The sequence below is a fragment of the Chelonus insularis genome, unplaced genomic scaffold (assembly GCF_013357705.1).
Source record: "Chelonus insularis isolate UGA/USDA-ARS -01 unplaced genomic scaffold, ASM1335770v1 contig_50_pilon, whole genome shotgun sequence".
In the NCBI taxonomy this organism is placed as follows: domain Eukaryota; kingdom Metazoa; phylum Arthropoda; class Insecta; order Hymenoptera; family Braconidae; genus Chelonus; species Chelonus insularis.
Genome location: NW_023276619.1, coordinates 257,764 through 280,101, shown reverse-complemented (window position 1 = coordinate 280,101; position 22,338 = coordinate 257,764). Strand labels below are relative to the sequence as shown.

Below are 22,338 nucleotides of genomic sequence, written 5' to 3'. Positions count from 1 at the left end.
AAAAAATCTTATGTACCTTATGTTATTGTTTTCTCAACAATAATTCATTTATTTATTCATTTCAATAATAACAATAGACTATTGATTTTTATAAAAATTAAAAAATTCATATGACTGAGTTTATTTCTTTTTTTTTCATTAATGTAATATTAATAATTTTAAGATAAATACTCCAAACGTAATTAGGTAAAAATATAGTTATATATCTATTTATTTAGTCATCGAAGAACTTTCAAGTACTGATAAATACAAGAAAAAATAAATTTTCCATAGGAATGAATAGCATAATTATTTGTGACAATTATTTATAAAACAGAAATTTTTTTAAGCACAGTTTTAAAATTAATCATTAATAATTATAATTAATTTAACATCATTTTTCAATTGATAAAAGTTAATACCATTTGCATTAGTTAGAATATTGAGCCCAAGGACCTTCCTACTTTTTATTTAAATAATTCAATAATTTATCAAACAATTATTTTACATATTATTTTTGATAAGCATAGTAACTTAGTTAAAATAATTACAAAATTAAAAAAATATCAAAATAAATTCCTTAACAATGTTGCGTGTTTGTTAAATTTTTATGAAAAAACAATTTAAAAAATATCAACTGTGATAATGAAATACAAATCATCTCAACAAATGGAATATATTTGATAAAATTCTGCCAACCGTGGCCATTAACCCAGTTATACTGCGCTATTTTACAAGGATTACATTGAAATTAATTACTCAGTCGATAAAATCGACTAAAATCTTTATTTTGAATCAAAATTAGTTTTTTTTGTCTAAAAATAAAAGAAGAAACGAAAAAAAAGGATGTTCATTAACTATTCATGTACCCGTTTCTGAATATGTAAAAAGCGAGAAAGAAAGAGGAAGAGCAAAAAAACAAGGATAGATAATAGAGAACTTTGATCGTTGGCATAAAAATAAATAAGAATATATTCACAACGTTGCCACGTTATGCATAAAAGATGATTAAATGAACTTGTCAAGTTAAAAAAACATTATTGACTAGATAACCTTTTTATTACGTCAGTCAATACCATTGACTTTTAATTGAAGGAATAGCATTTAAATGTGAAATAAAAAAAAATTAAACATTAAATTGAATTATTACTCACATTACCAATCACCTCCCTCTGTCGGTAACTTGTCGATAATTTCACTGATGTCATTATCATTTCTCTATTGTTGTTTATAAGACTTTCAATTGTTTACCAACTTCACTAGTTGTCACTTTAATAATTTCAATCAACCAAAAATTAATCGACTAGTTGTTTTCCTCAAATCTAAATAGTCCGTTTAAATTCTTAATTTTAATCCTTTTAATATTTTTAATTGTTTTCTTATTAAAGTCCTTGTTTATTATTCTAATTACATTCAAAGATCCAGTGAATTGAACTATATTTGATTATTACAATTTCGACACAATAAAAACAACTACTAACAGAAATCTCTTGAGTTTTTGAATTTCTGGTTCGACAATAGATCCGAAGAACGACTGAAAAGATAAGTGGTAACATACATAAACATACTACAAACACTTACTCACATATGTACATACACATTTGCACTATCAAGAACGTTCGCAAATGAAAAACTAATCGATAAATGGATCGATGTTAATTTAATGATATTTTTAAAATGAATAATTTATTTATTAATAATGATAAAAAATATAGGTGAGAATGTCCTCTACAAATGTATTACCCAATAAAAATTTCCTGATGCTTCGACTTCCGGTAAAAAAAACACGTAATAATCAGAAGTCAGGATTTTAAAGCCTCTCCTTTGGCCATCACCAGAGATCCAACAGAAGATTTTAATGTCCAGGTGAAATAAAATAAAATATTCTTCGATATTCTAGATGTAATGCTTGTGATAAGTTAATAAACAGTGAAACTTTTTTTTTGTATTTTTTAAAATTTGTCTTAACGGTAAAAATGTTTTCTATCAATCTACCCTGGTAAAACAATCCAATAAAATCTGTCAGAATACTATTGAAACCCATAATCATTTTATGAGAATTAATAAGTTCTTTCGGAAGGTAGCGCAGTTCTCATAAAAAAATTATAAGAACGAACCAGAACTTACAGGTGGAACAAAAATTTGAAACTATAATACGAGAATGATAGAGAATGGATAGGACAACTCTATATGTCCTAATGAGAAGGAATAGGGAAATAATATTTTTTAATTTATCGTCAATTTCAATGAGAGTCATATGATTATCATATTAATATATATATATATATATATACATATATCATAAAAAATTACTGAACCGCAGAGTAAGTTTCACTTAACGTGCTTGGTAAAATTTACCCAGATAGTTTTGTAATAGTTAATACGCATAGTTCATCAAATTTCTCAGATTCTGGAGTTATCATGCGGTTAATTTAAACTTAAGGATGTATGACACTTTTATAAATTTCATTTTTAAAGCTCGAAATATATAATAAAGTAAATAATACTTTATTGATTTTCATTATGAAAATATACCGTTTCTGATATATTTTATGAAACAATTGAACTTAATGATCTCATTAAACTACGTGTTATTTGTATCGGAAATATGTAAAATCGGAAGTAAATTACAAAATTTAGTACACTGAGAAAAAAATTTACTTTATACAAAAAATATTTCATTCGATCATTAACATCGAAATTTTAAATAGTTGCAATAAAATATTCCTTCGAAATTATGAATAGTTGATTGAAATCATTTTATTTACTCAAATGAATAAAATGTCATTTGTTTTCATTCTTGTCGTAACCTTGAAAATTTGTTTTCAAACTTGTCACAACATTGAAACAAATGACAAAATGTGTTTTTGATAACACTACTATTAGTGTGAATAAAATATTATCTTGAGAATATTCGAAGTTTCTTTTATTGATTGAATAAAAAATTCTTTCATTTAACGAAATTTTTTTCTAAGTGTATGTTTCATGCATTTTTATGTGTAAAAAATATACTTCTAGGAAATTTCAACGTTTTTCTATTTATTTATGCAAAAAAAAATAGGTATAACTGAGTTTATTTTTCTAAAACTAGATAAAAACTTTGGCAAAATGGAATAATGGGTGGTCCGCCATGTTGAATACGATGCTGAAAGTAGTCATATGGAAACTTTTATTCATTATAAATAATTATAAATCAGTACAATTTAAATTATAACTAATTAATGAATAGTTACAATTTTGAAAAAGAATTTAGGTACGCATAATTCAAAAAAACCTATTTAAAAATTTTTTAGATGTACTGCATACAATGATAATTGTACAAAACATTTCTCTCTACCGTCAATATACGCTGTTATGCCGTGGATAGTTTTCAGGATTTTAATTAATTTGTAAGCACAGATTTTATTTTAAGAGATCACAAATTTATTGGTGTCAACAGATGTCTCGATTCTGAATAAAATATTTTGGATGTATTGTTTTACAGAAATAGAGTGATTTGTGTACCTTACAAGAAGTATTTATCGCTAGGTGTGTATAATAATCTTTCGTTATTAGTAATTATGTAGTCGTTAGGATTTGATATATACGCCAATAAATGATTTCTTATTAATTTAGGAGCAGAAATGGCTCTGTATGCTTTAAAATTTCCTATTTCTAAGATAGGAAATTTTGATTGGTATCAATGCAAAAAGATTGGTATTTTGATTACATAAACAAATCTATATCCTATTACACTTATTGCTACGTCACTTATCTCCAAGTATTCAAAAAAGTTACCTTCATGTATAGCGATTGGCATTTCATTAGCTCTTCTCTCATCTCTTATTAATTTTATTGAACTCATAAGTAAATCTGGTGTTAATAATTGAGAATTTCTTTGACCAATTTTTGCAAAACTAATGGTCTGAACTATCATGTTAACATTTCTATTGAATTCTATTGAGGCTAACTCAACTTCTAGACAAAGGTCAGTTATAATAGTATCCTTTTGGATAACATTTTCTGTTTCTAAAATTCTTTGAAAGGTTTTGTCAATATTTTGAAAATTTAGGTTTATTTCATCAAATTTTTCGCTGTATTCTCTGAAAAGACTTTCATTTTTATGGATCGTTAATTGTAATATGTATGTTTGATTTCGGAATAATTCACTTATCCTTTTATTATCTCTATGAACAGCATCTATCTCAGTATTGTAATAAGTTGCATCATCTGAACTCATAGTCCTGAATAAAATTTTAGAAATTTGTTCGACAAAATTAAGAACACCCCTTTTTTCTCTAAGTTTGGAACTCCTATGGCAGAAAATAATTTATACTTATCTTGTCTAAGCGTTTCAAATTGATTACGTATTCTTTTAATCAAATTCGCCTCGGTACAGTTATTGTTAAAAATGTGTTGGTCATGTTGAGTCCTTTTCTGATCTCTGATTCTTGGAACGTCAATTCATCCAGGTTGATATATGATACTACGTTGTAAGTCTCGTGAAAGAATCTTACATCTCCCAAGTACTCCATGTACATGTTTGGCAATACGGGAAAATCTGTTTCCCTGTAAATTTTTTTGCTACCATCAGAAAATTTAATCAGGAAAATTCTGAAACAAATTTATATTAGCATATTTTAATTTGTTTGCATGAATAATAATTTTCTTATTATTTTTTATTATTTCATAGTTAACATCGGACGTCTTATCGGATATTTAATATGGTCCTTACTTCCCATGGTAGGTTGAGTGCATGCGATTTATTATTAGCTACACTCTCTTTCCGTAACCAGATCAAATCGCCAGGTTTAAATTCTTGAGGATTACTCATTCTATCATACCTATCTTTGACTCGTTGTTTACTTTCGGATATCATTTTCTTACACTCATCAAGGTTCTTTGATAGCTTGCATTGTAATTCATTGAGATACTCGGTGTATGGTATATTATGACGCTTCTTAACTGATGATACATCCGTTGCGTTTTGGCCAAATACTAATTCACAGGGTGTAAACTTAGTTCCTTCATGTTTCGATGTGTTATAATACAATGTTGCAAAATGGATGATTTCATCCCAATTTTTGGCATTTTCATCACAAAAATGTTGTAGAAAATCTTTTAATACTTGATGACTCCGTTCAAGACTTCCGTTACTTTTAGGGTGAAAACTAGTTGTAGTTATCTGTTTTATCCCCAAGAGTTTTTCGAAATTCTTCATAAGTTCACCGGTAAAGTTTGTTCCTTTATCCGTTAAGATATTTTGTGGTACTCCAAAATAACTGACCCAATGTTTCAAGAATTCATTGATAACTGTAGCGGCTGTTAAATTTTTTTAAGGTATTGCGACGAAATATTTTGTTAATTGCTCTTGTATAGTTAGTACGTATCTATTTTCTTTCGTTGTCAAAGGTAAAGGTCCGCAAATATCCATTGCGATTTTGGTATTGAATTTATTTGGTGTATTAGTGATCACCATTGGCATTTTGGTTGGGTTTCGATTGATTTTGTTTCGTTGACAGGTTATACAATTTTTCACATAATTTTCGACATCCTTCCTCAACGATTTTTCGGTATCTCTTCTTCTGTTGGGATCATTCTATGTTTATCATGAAGATAAATTGTAGTTTTACTTTTTTGAAATTCTTTTATCCAGATTTTCTCCGATATTTTGCTTGGAAAACCACTCAACTGAACGCATCCATCGTGATCAACGTGGAGTTCTTCAAATTTCTCGTTCATTGTTATTTGTTTTATTTCTTGAATTTTTTCTTTTAATTCTTCAAGATTTCCTTCTGCATTAATTCTAATAATAATGCGACATTCTTGGTTGTCCTCCTTAGAGTAGACTTCTATGGGTTGGGAATTTTCTCCTTGAATGAATGATGCATCAACACTACTCTCAGGTATTGGATCATTCGTTAAGATAATATGTTTTCCTAGCTTTGCTCGCGAGGCTAATTCCGGTCGTTGAACATTTTCTGTATTCTTTTCCTCTTCTTTATCTTCTACTTTCCTTTCTTCATTTACTGCTTGAGGTTCACTCAGCTTCTTTCGTTTCTTAACTTGATTCTCTGATTTTTCTCTTCCTATTTATTCTCTTTTCTTGTTGGCTAAATTCGTATTCTTTTTCTTTCAGTATGCTAGTACTGGGTTCCTCGATAGTGCATCTGCATTCGTGTTTAGAATGCCTTCCTTGTAGACAATTTCGTAGTCATAATCTTCTAGCATGATCCTCCATCGAGCTAAGCATGAATGGGGATCTTTTAGATTCATTAACCAAACTAGTGGCCTGTGATCGGTTATTATCTTGAACTTGCGATCATACAAATATAGGCGAAATTGTTTTACACACCATACTACTGCTAGTAGTTTTTTTTCAATCGTTGAATAGCGTTGTTCAGCTGCATTCAATACTCGACTGGTATAGGATATTGGATGTTCTTTCCCACCTTTTTCTTGTGACAGTATTTCATCTATTGCAACACCAGAAGCATCAGTCGTTAGGGTAAACTCTTTTGAAAAATCTGGGTATGCCAGGATTGGACTACTTCTTAATTCTTCCTTGAGAATCGTGAATGCCTTTTCTTGGTCAGCTCCTCATACCCAGGGTACATCTTTCTTCAATAGTTGTGTTAATGATTTTGCTTTTCTACTGTAGTCTTTAATAAACTTCCTGTAATAGCCCGAGAGTCCCAAAAATTGTTTGATATTTTTTGTATTTTTTAAACGAGGGAATTCTCGAACACTTTTACATTTTTCAGGGTTGGGCTTCACACCATCTTTCGTAATGACATGACCCAGGAACTGTAATTCAGGTTTCAAATATTCACATTTATCAGGTTGTAGTTTGAGGTTAACCTCCCTCATTCTCTGTAGAAAAATACGCAATTTATTATTGTGTTCCTCTAATTTTGATCCATATATGATGACATCGTCTAGATAAACAAAGCATATTTTCCCGATTAATCTTCTCAGGGCCTTGTCCATGATTCTCCGAAAGGTTGAGGGACTGTTTTTCAACCCAAAAGGCATTCTGACAAAGTGATAGTGGCCTTGAGGAGTGCTAAAGGCCGTCTCATGTCGATGTTCCTTCTTCATCGGGATTTGGTGAAACCCGCTGGCTAAATCGAAGGCTGAAAAGTAGCAAGCATTGCCCAGTTGATTCAGAATTTCTTCTATATTTGGTATAGGATAAGCATCTGCACGAGTTTTGTTGTTTAATTTTCGATAGTCTACTACAACCCGCCACTTCTGTTTTCCTGATGCATTACTTTTTTTGGAACAGTCCACAGTGGTGAATTGTATGGAGAGTCTGAGTCCTCAATTAAACCTTTTTCTTTCATTTCTTTTACGTGTCTCAGAATTTCTTCCAGTTGTCCAGGTGGATATCGATATTGTTTTACAAAGACCGAAATTTCATCTATCATTTGGAGAGGGTGGTCCCCTAAATCAGTGCCTTGTAAGAAGTCCTCTGGTAGGTCGTATACATCCTGATATGGGTCTATTATGTCCCATATAGCTTCCTTAGCCTTCTCATCTAAAATGTGGTTAAGACGTGTTTTTTCCCTCAAAAGTTCGCTTTTTTCAATTGAATAATTACTTGATTTCTCGGTTTCGATTTTTAACATTTTCAGTTCGGGTATTTTCCTATTGAAAATAATTGCCCTTCTTTTTGCAAGAATTGTAGCATCTTCTTTTTCGAGGAATGGACGACCAGCAATCCCATCTTCATCCAAGGGAAAATCGTTCGGAACTACGAGAAAAATATGATCGACGTTATGTATTGTAATTTTGCATTCATGTGTACAATTTACAGGCGTAAAATTGATGCCTGTAAGCTGTGCCCACGTCTTCCTAACTGGTAGTCCTACAGTACATTTTGATTTGATGAATGAATGATATCGCTGTCCGAACTTATTCTCGACTCTGAGCATGAAGGTTGCTCCTGGAGTCCTTGAGTTTCTTGACATTCGGTATATTTGATGGGGTTGGGCACGGTTGGTTGTCGGCGTGACGGAATATTTGGGTTCGAAGATTTCTGTGGGCAATCGCGGACACAGTGTTCCAAACTGCCACATCCATGACAAGGAAATCTTTTTTTTAATAATCTGATACTTGGTTTCAGACCACGAATGTATTGTATCAGCCCCTGTTTTTCGTCATCTGCTAAAATAACAGCGCGATCTTTTTTTTCGTAATCGACATTATTATTTATTGCCCTTTTAATATTAAGATGACATTCAGTAAATCGTTTGTTATAGAGTGATATTTTGTCTAATCCTTGTTGACATTGGTTTCTCTCGAGAAAAGCGATATCGTATGATTTACATTCACCGAAGTTATTGCGTAAAACTTAATATAAATCGTCTGAAGATCTAATATCGTGTCCGTCGATGGCTTTTCGTGCATTCTTAATAATCTTTTTTGCAATTACCAATCGAATAAATGTATTTTTTTGATCTTCCAGTAGATCATCGACAATTGATTTTATTTCAAAAATAAAAGTTTCAACTGCTATGTTGTTACCTTCAAATTCTGTAATTAATTCGAGTTGTTGTTTTGAATTTTTTATATCAGTTGACGTCGTGACGCTATCGTGCGTTGTAGATGCACGATCATCTGTGACGTGGTCTGATGTATAATTATTAGACGGCGTGTTTATACTTTCGACTTTCGTGTTTAGTGTAATTAATTGACTTTGCAATGATTGTACTGCATTTATAAGTTCCGTCATCCGAGCTTCCATCGCGTTTTCAGTTATTTGAATTTCTCGAAATTCGTTTAAATCTTCTGTAGACTCGTTGAAGTCGTCCGTATCAAAATGATCGTTATTTTGATTTTCTCTATATTCCGAGAATGCGTTTTCTGTCATATGTATTAAAGTATGTACAATAATTTTACTTACAGGAGTGTTATTATTGTCATTTTATCCTTTAATAATTTCACGTATTCCGATTTCAACTGATTTGAGATGCTACCGCTGCCACCAATTTTGTTATGCCGTGGATAGTTTTCAGGATTTTAATTAATTTGTAAACACAGATTTTATTTTAAGAGATTACAAATTTATTAATTCACTTAAACTTAGTTACACTTAACTGGTTTACACTAATATTATAGGTGAACAATTATTTCTATTTATAATTGAATACTATTCTCTTATTGATTATATTCTATTTCTCATCCTTCTACTGATTCTAATAGTTTTTGTTTCTACTTCGATCAAGGCTTCCTTTCTACTGACTAAAAAAAATATGAATGAATTATCAAATATAAAAATAGTGCATCGTGAAGGTGTTACTGCGCTTGAGAAAAAGAATTGAAATAGCTGCTCTGAGTCTCGAGACACAGGCGTAAGGACATCACCGTCATCAGCATAATTCCAATACAAAAATGATGTGAGGTAGTCGCGGCGTAACAACGTACAACTTCACAAATCCGAATTTTAGATCATTTACGCAGAATGTTCAACAAATATAGCGAAATGTTCATAGAGATATTCCCAAACATTGTTGTCGGGTACATAATAGGAATGGTTATATCACTAGATTTTTGTTTAGGCACCGTCTTCTAACTATAGTGTATACACTGATAGAAGAATTTATTTGCTGGGACTAAATGACCATTAAAACCATTAAACATTCACACGAAAATAAATGGTTATTATGTAATTGCAATTGCATGCTTGTCGAGCTATTGTTTAAAAGAAAATATTAATTGTAATCATTACGAAACCGTTATTTTTTATTTAAAAACTTTCAATAAATAAAAGTTATTTCATAACGAAACCTAACATTTGATTATGCTTTACCGTCATTCTACCTTAAGGTAATTACCATCGAGCCCAATCATCATAGTATTTATATGAGAAATAAATATTTGTTTGCAGCTAAGAAATCATTCATTAAGCCAAATCAATCTACTCTAATAAATAATTTCTTAACTGTTAACAAATGTTCATTCGATTTCTCTTTCAAATAACATATTTATTAGAAGCTAATAAATAGATAAATACTTCTATCAGTGTATGCTATCCGACTCCAATTATTTACGTGGAAAGAAGGATTAAGTGAATATTATAGCGTACCACGATTACTGTGCATGGCAGGATAATTTTTACATTACCCTTTTCTCAATATAGAAAATTTGAAAAATCGTTTTTTTTCTATGTTTCCAATTCTAAATAATTGTTGTTTATATAAATTCTAATTGTTATGAACATCACAAAGTAATAAGAAGTCACGTGTAGTTGTATACAACAACAATTGTTTAATATTAATCAAAATATGCATCATGCATTGATACGTTGAAGGCTTCAATTTGGATGATAAGTTTTTCAATACACGAATCTATTGTTGCTTTTTTCACTATTCTACTGTTTTTTTTTATTATATTTTATTTTCTTATTTAAAGTATTTTCCGAAGTTTATTTTTAAAAAAATCATATTTTATGTAAAGAAATAATAATGAACATGTTTTGAAACAACTGTCCTGAAATAAAATTAAAGTAAATTAGAACTCAAGAGATTTGGCATTTTTGTTGGTGATAAATAAATAATTAAATTTCATAATTATTTTTAATATAATTTTTTTTATTACTTATTGAATAGACAAAATGTATAAAAATCTACATAAAAAATATGTATAAGTTGAAAAAAAAATTTTAGTGAATAATACTATTTTATGATTATTGTTCACAACAATAATTTATTTTATAATTATTTGTTTTTTCTTCCATCACGACTATTCATTATTAAAAAATAATATTTATAAAAAAAAACGTTCATTTTCTCAAGTATTTCGTATTACGTGGCCTTTGGTAACTTTACGGACGGTGTTCAAAAAATAAACTTCTGTCGACCTTTAGTTATACATAAATATATATGTATATACATGTATGTCATAGATAGATAGTTGGTAGTTATCAATGATTATCCATAGTATCATATCAATAAACATAAAAGTCTTATTTTTTGTCATGTAACATTTTTCCTTTGAAAAAATACTTTCTGTTTTTTTCTTTACTTTTTTATATATTAACTCAATAGCTAAGTGGATGAGTAGTTGAATTGATTAGATTTAATTTTTATAAGAGTATGAATCACTTTTTAACATTAACCGAGTTAAGAAAATTGTAAAATTTATGAAAAATCGCTTTTGAATGACATATAAGTCATTTTATTCGGAATTTGTGCATAAATACTCTTTCTAATTTTAGTGCTCAAATTTTTTTAAACGGTTAATCGAACAATTTGTTACAACAAAATTTTTTTTCAAATAATTGAATATTTTTTTTCTAAATTAATTTTATTAATTATTATTGACCCAATGTATAATAATACAAAATTTTCAAATATTGTGGTGTTTATTCCTAAGTGTTCGAAAATCTAAAACGATTGAACAAACTATTTTTTTCACCTTTTTTTCTTTCTGTTTAGTATCTTTAAAACTGTTTTATGAATGTATTTGTAATAAAAATTTTTTTTAGCCATTTTAGACGCACTTGGAATACAAAAAATATTTATTTCACATATAATACAATTATCCAAATTTCAAATAACTAGTCAATTTTGGTTTGTACGAACACCTGAATACATCAAATTGTTTATCATACTGTCTCATATGGTTTTCTTTTGTTAAACATAGTTTACTATTTAGCCCTTCAGTTACTTTTTTTTTAATCATTCCAAGAAATTTCATAAAAATCTTGTTTACTAAAATTAAATTAGAGTTTCATTTATGCACAATCACTACTATTTTCATCCATCAATTACTTATTAAAAATTTCATTAATTCACTTTTATAGCTCTAGGCCTGCAAAACTTACATTAATTTACATATCCTCGATCATTTCTTTTATTAAAATATTTTTCTTCCTTTATTACGACTATAGTAATAATAATAATAATAATAATAATAATAATAATAATAATAATAATAATAATATATATTATTTATATCGATTGCTTGAAAAAAAAATCTTAATTGTTTAAGGACGTTTCCAGCGTCAAAAATACGGCATTATAGTATACACATGGCACACAACATTTATGTCAATATTTTCCTACCTTTCATTCTCTTATTTATTAATATATTTTTATACATTTATTCCATATTAATATTAATATATTTTTCTTTTTTTTATTGAATTTTATCATTTTTTATCACGTAATAAAATGACACAATATCAATTGATAAATAAACTGATCCTTATTTGACTACAAATATAAATAATACCATTTAATGAGGAAGAACGAATGATTTTTTTATCATTATTATTGATCATTACTCTTATCAATATATGTATATATATAGATATATAGATATATATATATATATATATATATATATATATATATATTTTGCCCTACTAATTTTGATATGATTATTGAGAAATGATTTTATTTGATGAGATTATCACATCAATTCTGATACTAATGATGTATAAGAATGATTAATGGTTTACTTGTTTCTTTGAATACAATGAAATTATATTGTCTACCTTTCTTTAATTAAAAAAAGGAAATGTACTTATCCAAGATTATCCTTTACATAATCTAATAACCATTCGTCAATTGTGTCTGCATTCTCTTGTACCCATCTGATGTTGAATCTGATAGTTTCCAGACTTTGTTCTAGTGCTCTTTGTCCACTGCCAACATCAATATCGCTGAAAAACTTGGTTACCTGAAACCGAAATCATTCAATAAAACTTGATATCCAAGTATCACTTTATTTACTAAAAAAACAATTTATTCTATGCAAACAATATTTCGTTCGATCATTAACATCGAAATTAAATATAATCGCAATGAAATATTTTTTCGGAAATATGAATATTTTATTAAAATTCTTTTATTTAATGAAATGAATAAAATATTATTTGTTTTTAAACCCGTCGATCGAATAAAATATTATCTTGAGAATACTCCAAGTTCCCTTTATTGATTAAATAAAAAATTCTTTCATTTAACAAAATTTTTATCTCAGTGTATTTATTTGCATTAAAACGAAAGCTTTCAAAAAGTTCAATAGATTAAAAAAACAACTTTAGAAAGCTAGACGACTTACTTCTTGATAATCATACTCTGTAAAAAATTCAGATATCACCGTCGAGAATAATCCACTCATCGTGAGAGATCCATTCCCAAAAAGTGAATGAAACATGGGCCAATATGCTTTTAAATGGCGCCATGCCAAAAAATGACCATCTGGATTTCTCGCCACTGACGAGATAACCGCTTCAATATCTTGTGATTTAATATTCTCACGATCTAATGTCTTCAATAAGTACCGCTGTAGTAGCCATGGATCAGATGCTGATCCTAGAGCTTGCAGCATAATACGTTTTTCACTTGGTACCTGGGTTTTCTGATATAATTTCCAACAATAATTCCATTCTTCTTCACCACCAAATCTTACACCTGCTATATAAACAACGTCACGTAAATTGGGTGTTATTTTTTTCTGACGATGCATCCATTCTTCGAATAAATTCTTGGCTGGCTTTAAAACTGATTCTAGTTTTAGTTCCACTGCTGCTTGAAGAACAGCTATCCTTAATAATCTGAAAGACATTAAGAGTTTATTATATTTAACTATTTTTAGATCGGTCAGACGTATCAAATTCAATAACAGTTAAGTCATAAAATTATATACACTGAATAAAAAATATTGTTACAATTCAAATTATCGCTGGAATAGATAAAAGCCAAAACTATCTTAATTATATGAGCAAGTGTAATAATATTATAGTAGAAATCTATGGATGTTAAAAATAAGATTGTTAATTTAAGGGGTACAATATTATTTCTACGTTTATAAATTTTTTCCGTGTAATTAATTTATCAATATACAGCGTTGGGTAATACAATCACTCCGTTATTGTAACTCCAACTCTTTAATACAGTATATGCATCAAGAAAAAAAATAATTCAGAATAAATACTTATAGATTTGAATGTTAGGATGGCCACATTCTCCTACTTTTTTATATTGTTATCATTTGCGTCTGTTTACTTTACTTTACTTCTGACCTCCAATTAAAAAATATACTAACTTTGTCAGATGTGATCCTTCATCATTCCATCCAACATATTCAGTAACTGGACCTAGAAGCTTCTTCAAAAAAATAATATACCGTTTATATCCAGCGCTTTCCCCTAATTTTTCTTTCCACGAGTGTAAGTAACTCAGTGCTGTAGCCCAAGGGATATAATCTCGTTCTTTAAGTAAATATAACGACAGTCTCAAAGGGATAGTTGCATTTATTTCTCCAGCATCTGAGAGTGTAAAAGCATCATCTATCAAACTAGCCCGATCAATTGGTGTAAGCACATGGTGATTAGTCATCAGAGTATCAATGATAGAATTCCACATGTCTTCAGGATAAGCTACTCTGTAGAATCCTGATTGATTTACGTTGCATTTGATGTAGTTTACTTCTTCAGGGATTTCGAAAGTCACTGAAAACATGATTTAATATAAAATCTCTTGATTAGAGTGCATTTTGTTGATAATGGTAGTACTTAAAACAATAGATAGCCTACTAGATAAAACAAAAAAAACAAAACATCTATAATTATTAAAAATTGTATAGAATATTTTCTCACCATCTGACATATTCATCCATACATTGTAAACAGTGCTTGGATCCTTATCAGTGAAGTAACTAAGTGGAACGTACCACTTGTAATTAAACTGTGATTTTTGATTAGCTTCTGTTTCATTATCCGGTGGTGTCAGCAGAAACCTTTTCTGGGAAGCTGTTATAACTTTCCCATCTCTCTTGATAGTTATCAATGGAAATCCAGTTTGATGGATCCAAGTATCCATGATAGCTTTGACATCAAATGTCTTATTCGAATGCTTCGTGAACACTGACCATAAATCATTAGTATCAGCATTACCATATGCTCGAGTTTTCAAATACTCATTAAGGCCTTTTTTAAAGACTTCTTCACCCAGGAAACCCTCTAACATATTGAGAATTGAAGCTCCTTTATTGTAACTTATTGTATCAAAAATAGCCTCGATTTCTGATGGGTCTTTAACAGGAACACTGATTGGATGAGATGTCGTGAGTGCATCTAAGACTAGTCCTGATTGCGTTTTGTCTAGTACGAATTGATCCATCATATTCCACTCGGGAGATACATGATTAACTCCTTTGTATTCAATAAAACTTGCTGCTCCTTCATTCAGCCATAAATCATTCCACCATTTCATGGTTACTAAATTACCAAACCACTGATGTGCTAATTCATGAGCTATTACTATTGCTACCCATTCGTGAGCTACTGTTGATGTTTCTTTGGGGTCGTAAAGTATTGAAGCTTCTCTGTACGTAATTAAACCCCAGTTCTCCATTGCACCAGCGGCAAAATCAGGTATAGCAATGAGATCTAAAGCATATTAAAAAAATTTTTTTATTTATTTTAATATTTTGATCACCTTGAACCAGGAAGAATCAATTTAATGAATACCTTGCTTTGGAAGGGGATAATGAATGCCGAAGAATGATTCGTAATAATCCATAGTTTTTACTGCTGTATCAAGAGCATACTGTGCTTGTGAAAGCATTGACTCTGATGCATAGACACTTACAGAAATATTCCGACTTGTTAGTTGTGAAATACGTTTAAAGTTACAAACCACAAATGCTACCAAGTAGGTTGACATCTCCACCGACTCCTGGAAGTCATCTCGGAGCTGAAAATGTGTTTCATTCGACTATGTTAGGTTGGCTTAGACCATTACCTCAAGTTTGACTAATTTTTAATTTATTTTTCTTCAAAAAAAATAGCTAGAATTTTTTCTTCTGGTAGAAGTTACTTTAAACTCACCAGTCCTCGACCCATATAAAAGCCTGCATCCTCTGTATTCATTATTGGCATGTTACATAGAGCTATATGAAATCGATCTCTAAATATTGAGACACGAAATTTTGCTTTAAATTGGGGTTCATCGAAACAGGGAAAAGCTGAACGAGCATAAGTAGGCTCAAAATGTGTCGTTGCTAAATATCTGTAATAAATGAATTATTTGTTTTTTTTTGTAAATGTAAAGTATTGATTTTTTGTGTGTTAATATACCTCTTTTCACCATCAGCAGTGGTATAGGTACTGAGATAAAAGCCTTCTAATTCACTAGTAAGTTGAGAAACGAATCTCAAATGGACTGAATAATTTCCTCTCTTGCGAAATTTACTCTCTTCAAGCTCTAAATATAATTGTTGATGCTTTGGATATTCTAATAATCTCGCTATTTTCATATCATGTCCCTTACGGTTTTGAACCATCTGGAAAAGGAGGCATTATTAATTGTTTTCAAGTTTTTTTTTATTTACTAAAAATTTGTTTTTCTTGCTTACTTTCTCTGTTATTGTCAAATTTTTACTGTGGAAGACGATAAAATTTGTTTCTTTGTCGACATAGAACTCTATAGTTACTTGTCCTAGAGTAAGAAAAGTATCTTGATTAATTATTGATATTAAAAATGGCTTAAGGATTAGAATTTTATTGTACCTTTGACCTCTAGGGTCGTAAGATTAGGGTGTATAGTGATGTTATATCTTGTAGGATGTGCAAATGATGGTAACCTAACGTTATCCCACGGGAAAATCTGCAATAATTATTATTTGAAGAGCATAAGAGAAAGTAAACTTTAACGAAAAATTGGAAAAAAATTCCGTAAAAAAAATTAGATCAAAGTAAATTTTTTCGTCAAATTTTTAAAAAATTGAAATAAAAAAAATTCCCAGATAGTTACTAAATGAAAAATTCAAACTAATGTAAAATTGATTATCAATTAATTTACCTCTCCATTAGTTGCTAGAGGATCAGAACTCGCATCATCATCATCAATTTCAATATTTTCTGGTCTTTCACCAGCACAAGGGCAGTCTAAAAAATTTAAAACTTCTTAAATATTAGAAGAAAGACAAAAAAAAAATTCCCTATTTTTCCCCAATGAGATCTACTTACAATTTTGTGGTCCCGCAAATGCAATGATAAGTGATATGACCAAGAGAATAGAAAAAACAAGTGTAGCAATGCATAATGCACGTTTTGGTGAACAAACAGCAACCCCATTATGTTCATAAATGCTTCGTTTGTGTAAGCCGGTATTGCTGTCTCCTATAACAATGGAAAGCTCGATGAAAACAACAATGAAAGTCCATGAATGACAAGATAAAAGATGTCACGAAAAAGTGTATACATGTATACTTGTACGATTTCATTACCTATTTTTAGACAATCATTGTGACATTAAAATGCGTTTTTATGACGTCGGTAATGTAGATCGATCTTATGTGTTTCTGTTACAAGGACACTCAGTTATTCGATTATTTTTTACTATTTAGAGACTCGCGATGTAGTTTCTAAAAGTTCTTTTGGTCAATTGTTACTTCTATAACTCTATACTCGCACGCTCGGTACTTGACCTCATTATTTTTTGCTGTTATTCTTGACCGCAATTTTAACCAACTCATGCATTTTATGTCATCATTTTTTTTTATTGTTATGATTAACGAATATAAATTTTTTTTATCACAATCTACACGATACATTTAAAAAAACATTATCTCACACCTGATATCTTTGAACTCCATAGAAAAATACTCATTAATTATAAAATGAAACACTGACCCTATTTTTGAGCCCATTTAATAGAATATTCTTAAAGTTTAGGATATGAGCTTTCATTTGAGTACCCACAAGCCTATATTTAGAGAGTAAATTTTTTTTTAATACCATTATATAAAAATATTATTGATAATTAATTTAAATAAAAAATTCTTTTAATTACTTCGCAATTTTTATATTGAGTATCTTACCTGTAAGAAAAGCTGCATCATCAACATCCTGTTCACTCATAGTGAATAAATTAGGCAACGGTCTTCGATAAACAAAACCTTTTACTTGCTCACCAGACGCATACGCGACTTTAATTAACGGTTCTCTCTGTTCAGCCAGAATAACCTTACCGATGATTCTTTAATTGCAATTTATCAACTCTCACTCTGCACACTAATGATTTCGTATCAATTGCTCTAATTTTTATTTAACGCCAACCTCTTAAAATCTTATTAAACACACATATGCTATCGAATTTTGCATTTTATAACGAAATAATCCTTTTTAACACTTTCTTTCATTCTCTATTTCATCCAAGCAAAAAATTAAATTTCATTTACTTTTTTTCTGTTACAATAACTCGATTCACTGCAGGCTTTCGTGTATACTGATCTTCCCCATCAATTCACATTTATGAATTAAGTAAATATAGTCAGTGAATAGTTGGACAAAAATGGCCGCCGGATTTCTACCCTTATACAAGTATTTTATAGTAAAGGGTAGTTTTATTCACACAACACATTCTAAAACAGTGTACTCTTGGTTGTCATTTAATACAATCATACTCGATATTACCGACTTTAGATAGATCTACATCATCGACATTTGAAAAATTGTATACAATAAGATACTATGTTATCGACCTTTATGATAAACGTACTGTTTTATCGATTGTTGTCCATAATTATCGACAAAAAACTTGTAATCAAATTTTTTAATTATTGATTTTAATAATTAAATATAATTTCACAATGTGTGTTGGTAATTAACCGAGGGAAAAAATAATATAGAGATAAAACTATAAAGTAAAGCCAAAACAAGATAATCAATTGATTTAGGGGTGTTGTCCTGAAGTTTTTTTCTCTCAGGAGTGGGTGAACTCTTGAACTTGTGACCTCAGGGTATTTCGAAAACAATATTTAAATAATAAAAGACAGCTTTTTTGAGGAAATCGTTCACAAAATACTCTAATAAATAATTTAATAATGAATGAAGAAAAAAAAATTTTTTATAATCAACTTCTTTAGATGTAATCAATGTCTCTTACTTGAAATTTCTGGAATTTCTGTATTTGCTGTGCCATTTTGTCCAGGACTACGAGAACTTGATGTTCTGCCGAGTGGTTCCAGACGAATTGCTTCACTACTTGTACGATTTGAGTGAGCCGGCATGTTTGACTACGTTAAGACTCACAGACTGTGTCAATTTAAATTCTTCGAAAACTTCTTCGAGGAAGTTTTTATACTTTCGCTTTATACTTAACATCAATTTTCATTATTTTTTTTTTTGTAGAATTTTTATAAAATATATTTAACTGCCTGAAACAAAGAAAAAATATTAATATTTTTCAATTGTTTTCTTTCTTTAAATAAATTAATGTCAAATCGATTGACGAAATAATCGATACATTGAATTTAGCCAATTTTAAGAATCATTTAAAAGTAAAGAACGCAACAATCTATTTATAAATTAGCCTTAAAGAAGTATTTTTAACATTTATTTTTTCGCATGAAAAGATCAATTGTTATTTTTAATTATTGCTAAGTTGTTTAAAAATACATTGGCTAAATTTATAGAAATTATTCTTTATTTATTGTTAGTGTTAGTAACACATAAATAATAGGATTGAAGAATTAGGATTGGAATAAAGCTGATGGAAGTGAATGAGAAAGTGAGAGAACGTGTGGAGGGTAGTAAAGTAATGGGGGATGCTATAATTTCCATGGAAACGCGATGCCGCTCGGAGAAAATCGAACGTACAATGATCTATGATTAGAAACTTGATAAAAATTAAATTAACAAAATATCCAAAATCATCTCAAAATTTATATCAATTTTTTTGAATACCGATTTTAATTAAAAGATCGCGCGGTTAAATGATTTTGAATAAATTTTTAACAATTTACTCACCAATTTCTGATGTTGTTGTTGATTTTGAAATTTAATAATGTCCGGAAAATATTTATTTATCGTTGTTACTATTTATTATCACTAATATCATTGATTTTGAATAATTTTAAAACGTTTTTCGATGAATTTACGAGCGATTATAACGCTCGAGCGGTGAAAATGGCACTGAGACATTGTGGATTGAGTATAGATGAACTTCCGGACACTGGGAGGCGCAACGGTCAGAATAATAGCCACAGGTTGTGCTTCAAAGATTACGCAGACTCCACTAAAGCGAATGTGTTTTTTTTTATTCTAGTTTTAAACTTAACTAGTTTATGTATTAATCGATGATTTTTTTATCTTCGTATTTATCAATTCATAGGCAAATTCAACTTTAATCAATAACCTATACCATCTTTTCATTTTTATTACTTCAACAAAAACTTAGAAAAAAGGATTATATATTATTTCTATCAATAAACTTATTTGAGTTGCCAATAACTATTTTATCAATATTTTTTGTTCAACGTAGTATGAAATATATAATAAGAAATTCTTATCAGTAGCTTCCTGTGTTTAAGTTTACAGATTGGCCACTGATGAGCAAAACTCGTTATCAATCTAGACTATGATAAGAAAATTGACTTCATTCTTTACAAAAAATTATTTCTATCATCAACCAATTTATTATTAACCGTGTTGACATTCGCGACAGATAATTAAATATTATGGAAGTAAGTTAATTAAATTTCACCATAAAAATACACACTTAAAATTGACATACTATTCGTTTAGATGTATTTTCATTTCGGTGTCAAAGAGAACGCTATTCTGTTCTATGGATGGAAAACAAGTGATTGGCAAGGAATTTTCGGCTCTGCTATTGGAATTGTTCTATTTGGAATTATTTACGAAGGATTAAAAAATTACAGGTAATTTTTATTTAGCTTTTTTCCATCATTTTCTCCAATAAGCAATTGCTGAAAATATTATTTTCTATTATTTAAGGGAGAATGTATACTTCAAATTAACGACGTTGGGCCATCACAGCCGATTTAAAGAGTCACAACGGTAAGTTAACCAATAAAACGTAAGTTTATTATGAATTAAAAAGCTTTCTCTGCTACTCAATTCAGTTGGTAATATTTTCGGCCAATTGGCAAGATTGTTACTCAGTCGATAACGTTTCTTCTTAGTTAATGATACCACTTACTTGTCGACTGAGTTGGTTTCAAGAGAGGAAAAATGAATTGAATTAATTATTTTATTGCAGAAATTCCTTAATTTCTGGTGTCCACGTTCTTCAAACAATTCTGCATATAATACAGTTTGTTATGGGATACTTTTTAATGTTTATATTTATGACATTTAATGCTTGGTTGGCAATTGCCGTGATTATTGGAATCGGTCTAGGATATTGGCTCTTTGCCTGGGATAAATACAAGAGTGAAGACTCTGAATGTTGTACTTAACTGAATAAAATGTGTTTCATATGGATTTTTTATTTTCATATTTCATCACTATATTTGATGACTGTAGTGAAATTGATCAGCTTGAGGATGATGTTGATAAAATAATGGTTGCAGCCATGGTCTTTAGATGTATTTTTATCTTAAATTATTGCTCATGATGCTTATTTAAACAGATAAAAGTCTAACTTTCTTATCAAATTATCGGTCAAAATTCACAATTTTATCATAACGATAAAAACTCGTGGTTGGAAAATCATTTTATTCATTTAAGTTAATAATGAATGAACGAAGTACTGACAATATTTGTTGTCGACGTGATTTAAATACGTTTGATAATTCATGTAATATGACTTTAAATAAAATAATTTTTGGATGGAATTCATTCAACAGTAAAATGTGGTTTCTTTCAATATTTTTATTTATCATTTGGTGCTTTGTCTACTTTCTTACTTATCATCCTCAAAATAGTCATGAAGATCATACTGGAAATACTGGAATGCATTGATAAAAAATCATTAATCAATGAAAGTAAATATTGATATGTTATTTTATTTTTTGACATTAAATTCAAAAATGTGCAAATGAAATTATTTTATTTTAAGGTCTTTTATGTAATCAATTTACTCTAACAATGAAGACACCTGCAGTAAAATCAAGCTTTAGCAATAAATTTGGAGCCGGAAGTAATTTATTGTGGCGAATCGGTCGTTCATTAACGAACATCTTGTAAAGTTTCTTCAACCTTACAAGTGTCTAGACAACCTTGGAATGTTTAAACGGAAATTTATTATTTACTGGCATCTAATGTTTAGTATAATAAAAAATCAAAAAGTATTTAATTAATCCTGAAAAAATTGATAATACATCATTAAATGATTCTTTTATTCTAAAATATACATCTCTTTCTAAATTTTACTTTCAACACCTCGAGAAAAATTTTTCATGAGTTCTGTTTACTATCTTGCACAATCATGACCCAAGTTACGGCCAATTTTTCATAAAGCATCGTTAATGAAAATTTTTTTTCGGAGATATATACATTTTGTGAACTTTGGACATTAATAGATAAAATTGTCTTAAATAGTCTGGAATAATTAATATTAAATTATCACTTTGACGGTCATATTAACACCCTTTATAGACACATTAAATTCA

General features: G+C 29.3%; 2 protein-coding genes across 4 annotated transcripts; one reads left to right on the top strand and one right to left on the bottom strand.

The window, feature by feature from the left end:
- Positions 1-12,334: 12,334 nt before the first annotated feature.
- Positions 12,335-19,883, bottom strand: LOC118070056 (endoplasmic reticulum aminopeptidase 2-like). Of its 3 annotated transcripts, none has more exons than XM_035088471.1 (13): positions 19,730-19,883; positions 18,867-19,137; positions 16,946-17,098; positions 16,779-16,879; positions 16,487-16,583; positions 16,333-16,415; positions 16,055-16,260; positions 15,806-15,986; positions 15,446-15,671; positions 14,573-15,364; positions 14,020-14,425; positions 13,033-13,528; positions 12,335-12,648 (listed from the first exon to the last, which is right to left on the bottom strand). In XM_035088471.1, the coding sequence occupies exons 2-13, from the start codon at positions 18,988-18,990 to the stop codon at positions 12,493-12,495; spliced, it is 3,021 nt and encodes a 1,006-aa protein (XP_034944362.1). In that variant the 5' UTR covers positions 18,991-19,137; positions 19,730-19,883; the 3' UTR covers positions 12,335-12,492. The 3 variants fall into 3 exon arrangements, with proteins under 3 accessions (XP_034944362.1, XP_034944363.1, XP_034944364.1); XM_035088472.1 differs by having other exon boundaries at positions 16,779-16,864; XM_035088473.1 differs by lacking the exons at positions 18,867-19,137; positions 19,730-19,883 and adding an exon at positions 17,800-18,228.
- A 409-nt stretch (positions 19,884-20,292) lies between these two features.
- LOC118070058 (high affinity copper uptake protein 1-like) lies at positions 20,293-22,077 on the top strand. Its single transcript, XM_035088475.1, has 5 exons — positions 20,293-20,445; positions 20,507-20,643; positions 20,720-20,782; positions 20,985-21,711; positions 21,786-22,077. The coding sequence occupies exons 1-4, from the start codon at positions 20,440-20,442 to the stop codon at positions 21,181-21,183; spliced, it is 405 nt and encodes a 134-aa protein (XP_034944366.1). The 5' UTR covers positions 20,293-20,439; the 3' UTR covers positions 21,184-21,711; positions 21,786-22,077.
- The last annotated feature ends 261 nt before the right edge of the window (positions 22,078-22,338 follow it).

What these genes read in the sequence shown, in the direction of transcription:
- LOC118070056 (XM_035088471.1), bottom strand. Translation starts at nt 18,990, where the DNA reads ATGCCGGCTCACTCAAATCGTACAAGTAGTGAAGCAATTCGTCTGGAA. An exon ending in ATTTGACAATAACAGAGAAA is followed by an intron (nt 16,261 to 16,332) that starts GTAAGCAAGAAA and finishes CTCCTTTTCCAG; the next exon opens with ATGGTTCAAAACCGTAAGGG. An exon ending in TTATCCCCTTCCAAAGCAAG is followed by an intron (nt 15,365 to 15,445) that starts GTATTCATTAAA and finishes AATATGCTTTAG; the next exon opens with ATCTCATTGCTATACCTGAT.
- LOC118070058 (XM_035088475.1), top strand. An exon ending in GAAGGATTAAAAAATTACAG is followed by an intron (nt 20,644 to 20,719) that starts GTAATTTTTATT and finishes CTATTATTTAAG; the next exon opens with GGAGAATGTATACTTCAAAT. An exon ending in CGATTTAAAGAGTCACAACG is followed by an intron (nt 20,783 to 20,984) that starts GTAAGTTAACCA and finishes ATTTTATTGCAG; the next exon opens with AAATTCCTTAATTTCTGGTG.